This window comes from Salpingoeca rosetta (genome assembly GCF_000188695.1).
Source record: "Salpingoeca rosetta unplaced genomic scaffold supercont1.16, whole genome shotgun sequence".
Classification (NCBI taxonomy): domain Eukaryota; class Choanoflagellata; order Craspedida; family Salpingoecidae; genus Salpingoeca; species Salpingoeca rosetta.
Genome location: NW_004754918.1, coordinates 1364259 through 1369926, shown reverse-complemented (window position 1 = coordinate 1369926; position 5668 = coordinate 1364259). Strand labels below are relative to the sequence as shown.

At 55.0% G+C, this 5668-nt stretch overlaps 2 protein-coding genes across 2 annotated transcripts in view; one reads left to right on the top strand and one right to left on the bottom strand.

Annotated features, from left to right (window-relative positions):
* Positions 1–353: 353 nt before the first annotated feature.
* Positions 354–4728, top strand: PTSG_07267 (uncharacterized protein). The gene is made up of 9 exons (XM_004992628.1): positions 354–524; positions 750–800; positions 1054–1150; positions 1356–1403; positions 1576–1670; positions 1909–2016; positions 2284–2610; positions 2800–2963; positions 3143–4728. The coding sequence occupies exons 1-9, from the start codon at positions 435–437 to the stop codon at positions 4386–4388; spliced, it is 2226 nt and encodes a 741-aa protein (XP_004992685.1). The 5' UTR covers positions 354–434; the 3' UTR covers positions 4389–4728.
* A 518-nt stretch (positions 4729–5246) lies between these two features.
* Positions 5247–5668, bottom strand: part of PTSG_12565 (uncharacterized protein) — a gene marked incomplete at both ends in the record, with an annotated part of 11798 nt that continues 11376 nt past the window's right edge. The window contains one exon of the mRNA XM_004992627.1: positions 5247–5455. Coding sequence (XP_004992684.1) covers positions 5247–5455 — 209 coding nt within the window. The remainder of the gene's footprint in view (positions 5456–5668) is intronic.

The window sequence follows — 5668 nt, the reverse complement described above, 5'->3', positions numbered from 1 at the left end:
TCTCACACACACACGCACACGAGTCAGGCGCACGAGTCACACACACACACACACACACACACACACACACACACACACACACACACACACACACACACACACACACACACACACATACACACATACACACACTTCCTGCCTTCATCTCGTCCACTGCAATTTGCAAATGGTTCAAGGTGCAATTTTATTCGTGCAAAGCATGGCTCGCTGGGAATGTTGGTTGCTGTGCCTGGACAGTGGTTGCCGTGTGACGTCGCGTTGTGAGTTGTGGGGCAATGGGCTGGGGGTGACGGAGTGTGGAAGCTGCCAGCGCACGCAAAGCCGCTCCCAAGCAACAACAGCGGGCAAGACACAGCCAAGATGCTTCATTTTCTTCTTCCCCACTCCATCAACACGATTCCTTCGTGAGCAGTGAGCCTCCCCCCACTTCCACGATGCGCGCTTCCGCCTTCACGGGCACCCTGCTAGTGGTGCTCGCTTTCAGCGTGCTCGCTCGTTCCGCCACACACGCCATCGTCAACGACGTGAGTGCGCGGATACAAATGATTGAGACAGTGCTCTGCTTGCTCTGCTTGGAAGGAAGAGGGGTGCTCTGCTTGAGGTCTTGTGCCCTTGAACACTTGGACCCTCTCCCCTCTGTTTTCCCTGTGCTCCTTGCTTCCCTTGTCGTGTTTGGCACATTCAACTGGCTCAGCTTCTACGACTCTACATCGTACTCACCCCCAACACCCACGAATGTACTACTGCAGACTGTCGTTCTTGGAGATGAACTCAGCCCATCCGAATTCCTTGCAGAAGTGGTGAGCCCATTCGACAACAACGGATCCGCGCTGTGTGTGTGTGTCTGTGTGTGTGTGTGTGCGTGTGTGTGTCTGTGTGTGTGTGTGTGTGTGTGTGTGTGTGTGTGTGTGTGTGTGTATGTGTGTGTGTGTATGCACCTGCTGTTGTCAACGGCCTTCCTCTTCCTCCCCCCCCCCTCTTCGTGCACCACAACAACACCTCTGCCTCACCCAGCAAATCAAACTTGTCCTCCACGTTCTTGATGTCCAAAAGGCAATCGATGGCTGCGCCAGCTTGACAGCTGCTTCCGAAGGCTACCACTTTGAAGGAGGCCAGGCGTCTGGTCTCTCCCAGGACCGCTGCACCACAGGTACACCTGGCTGTCCTGTGTGTGTGTGTGTGTGTGTGTGTGTGTGTGTGTGTGTGTGTGTGTGTGTGTGTGTGTTTCTCTCGAATGTGTGCGTGCGTGTGTGTGTGTGTGCATGTGTGTGGACATGTTTTGTGCTTCTTGGCAGTGCCACCCAATACGCGCCACTTCTTCCTCATCATCGCCATGACCGCCAACGCTGCGACAGGTGGAACGTGCCAGTGCAAGAGTTTCAGCGATTCCTGCGATAGCGGAGGTGAGACACACCGGCCACTGTGATTGGTTTTGAGTGTTTGTTGAGAACTCCCACGCTTGCCATCCACCCGCATTTAACCAAGCCCGTCAACCTCATCAACCTGCCCACACTCACTTGCTCACGCACACACACGCACACACACACACGCGCGCGCACATTGCTTGTCCTTCAGATTGCTACAAAGTGTACCGTTGCAATGACACCGCCGCTGATGGCTGCTTTGCCGTCTCAAACTGCACGCAGACCGTTTTCACCACGGTCATGGAGGTGCGTTCGCGCGTGTGTGAGTGTGTTTTGCACCTCGTGTGCAATGTCATCGCTTCACACACACACACACACACACACACACACACACACACACAAACACACACACAAACACACATACACACACACACGCACACACACAAACAAACAAACAAACACACAAACAAACAAACAAACAAACAAACACACACACACACAAACACACGTGATCGTCAACTCACCACCACCTCTTCTCCAACAGGTGGACGTGAACTGCCGCGATCCGCTCGACGAGCGCGACGAGGACGGCATCGACTTCTTCGGCATGCGCTGGAAGCAGGCCCTCGAGGAAGACTGCAACATTGGACGCGTGAGTTGCACCGTACCGTGATGTCATTCGTCTCATTGTGTGTGTATGTGTCTCTCTGTGTGTGTGTATGTGTATGTGCCTGTGTGTGTATGTGTGTTTGTTCTTTGTCTCCCTCCGCTCCCCACTCCTAACACACGCCATCCCACGATGCGGAATATCTCACGACATCCCTTTCTCTCCCTTCTTACTATCTTCCCTTTTCCCCCATCTCTCCTTTCTCCCTATCTCCCCCCTTCCCCCTCCCCAATCCACCCAAACACACCATAGGTGTGTCGGTACAACGGCGACACGGCTGCGACGATTGAGGTCATCAACGGCACCACCTTCCGCACCACCACCCTCAACTCGGCGCACGTCGACACGCTGCAGGAGTGCGCCGCCAACACCAAGTTCCGCTTCAACCGCTGCACCGTCTTGGACGTGCGTGAGATCGAAGTGACAACCACGACCACAACAACAACCACCACAACCACGACCACAACAACCACCACAACTACCACCACAACCACCACCACAACTACCACCACCACAACCACGACGCTCGAGCCTTGCCAGCCATCATGCACTGAAGCCATCGAAAGCTGCCTCGGAAAGGTTTGTTCACAGCACAAAATACATGCCACCTCTCCTCAGGCATAGTTACATACACGTACCTGGTGACTATTTGGCCAACGCATGCCACACTCACACACACACACACACACACACACACACGCACACACACACACGCACACACACACACGCACACAACGCGCGTCCCGCCTTCTCTTCGCACAACTGCAGAGCGTGTTTGAGGACAATGTGCGGGATGCGTTCGCGGACTGCGTGGCAACTGCGGAGCGCCACACAGACTCGGCCTTTGTTGACTTCGGTATTTGTCTCTCCGGCTGCCCCGAAATGGAGCCAGAGTCTTCCTTTGAGGACATGAAAGCCGTCTTGCGCTGCCAGTAAGTTTCGTGCCATGCATTTTGCACTTTTGTGTTCGTGCTTGCCTGCATTGTGCGACCATCACCCATCACCCAGGCACTGCGCACCACGCACACATTACACCTCTTGTCCTCTCGCTCATTCACGCCTGTTTCCCCCACCCTTGATGCGCTCACAATCACGCAACCATTCAATTTAGCCGATTCTGCGCTCTCTCCACCGCCAATATGGACTGCAATGTCACCGTCACCACGACCACAACCACCACCACCACCACCACCACCACCACGACGACCACCACGACAACAACCACCACCACCAACGCCACGACCACGACGACAACAACCACCACCTCCTTCACGGGCTGCGTCAACGACATGTATGAGCCCAACGACAGCGTGCCTGGCGAAGCGGCCGTGCTTGGCGGAGGAGACAGCAGCATCTCTGCGGTGATTTGCGACGGCGAGGAGGACGTTTACAGCATTCCCGTGTGCAACGGCACCATCATCATCGAAGTGCTGTTCGACCACCAGACTGGCGACTTGGACATGGACCTGTACGACAATGGCGGCAATTTCCTGACGTACTCCGCCAGCGCCACCGACAACGAGAGGATCGTGTTCGCCCACGAAGGCGCCAACTCGACCGTTCTCGTGGACGTGTACGGCTTCGAGGGCCAATCCGCGGCATACACCATGCAGACCACGCTGCTGTGCGGCGAGCTGTCGTGCCTGGCGGACAACTACGAGCCCAACGACTCACAGATGGCGGCGACATATCTCGGCAACGAGACGACGCAACTGTTCGCCACGGCCTGCCCAGGCAACAGCGACTACTACGAGGTGTCCGTGTGCCCGGGAGGCGTGCTGTACACGAGTGCGTGGTTCTACGGTGACCTCATCGACATTGACCTCATCATCTACGACGCAAACGGGGCACGCGTTGGCGGATCAGAGACATATATCTGGCCAGAAACAGACTACCTGTTCAACACCAACGCCACAGAGGCAACATACTACATCAAAATCGACGGCTACGACTCCACTGAGTATGCGTACCAGCTGTACGCTTTCATTGACTGCGACCCCGCCTGCACCGACGACGAATATGAGCCGAACGAGACCGTGGACACGGCGACGGCCATCGGCACCAACACCGCCTTCAACGCCACCGTGTGCTACGGAGGGTACGATTGGTATCGGGTGACCCCCTGTGCCAACGGCCTCGTGAGCATCGACGTCTTGTTCGATGTGGACATTGGTGACTTGGACATTTACCTCTATGACCACAACGGCAACGTCCTTGACGCCGGCGAGACCTCAACAGACAACGAGCACGTGGAAGGCACGGCGTACATTGTGAATGGCGTGCCCATGTCCTTGTTGGTCGTCGGTTACTTTGGCGTCAACGTGCCTTACGAGGTACAGGTCTCTACCACATGCTGAGGTGCATTGCATCACCCTTGTGTTGTGACGTGCTCGTGTGTGTGTGTGTGTGTGTGTGTGTGTGTGTGTGTTTTGTGTGTGTGTGTGTGTGTATGCGAGAGCGCTCGCATGTGTTGCCACTTTCTTTCCCTGACGGCCTTGGCACACGCGCCTGGTGATGTGATTTTGCGCCCCACGCACTTGCACTTGATTTTGTCGTCTTCTCCTATTCCCCAGTTGTCGAGCCAACGCTTTCATTCTTTAGTTCCTTGCTTCGCTGCCTCTTTGCGTTTTGTGATGTGGCGCGGCTGGTTGGCCTATCACCACATGCATCCAGCAATACACGAAGGTAGACAACACACCCACACTTTCACTTTCCAACCAAGGCTCGCACGCACACAAACACACAAACACACAAACAGCCGCGGTTCATCCTCGATTCGATTGCGTGTGCTAGCCTGCTGCGCGTGTCATGTCACGCGGCATGTGCGCATTTGTGTTTGGACTTATGTGTTTTGACGCGGTGTATTGGATTGGTGAAGCTGCTTCATGTCCAGCATCTAACCAACAACATCACACACACACACACACACACTCACACACACACACTCACACCCACACACAGACACACACACGCACACACACACGCACACACACGCACACACAGACACAGACACACACACACACACGCACACACACACACAGACACAGACACACACACGCACACACACACACACAGACACACACACGCACACACACACACAGACACACACACGCACACATGCACACACGCACACAACACGACGTTAGGACGTTAACGGGAGCAAGCGCGTTGTCGCCATCAAACGAGTGGAAATCATAACAGTCGACAGTTCAGCATCACCCAGAGCTCTCAGCTTCAGTGAATGGCTGGACCTTGGAGTTGCTGTTGCGACCCCAGGCCTTGAACCACACAGTCTTGGAAGGATCTGAAGACGTGCAGCCAACAGGCTCTTGGTCGCTACGCTGTCCCTTCTTGTAGGCAAACATGCCCACGAGCAGCGCGAGCAGCATCAGCAGCTGGGCCACATTAAGGGCCAGCGACGTGGCTGCAATCCACACATGAGTGAAGGTTGTCGTAAGCACAAACGAAAGACTTTCAGTTCACTGGAAACACGTACAGCACAACGAGGACGCTCGCACACCGACACACGCAAACGATTGTATCCAAACGCGTGCACACACACACACACACACACACACACACACACACACACACACACACACACACACACACACACACACACACACACACACACACC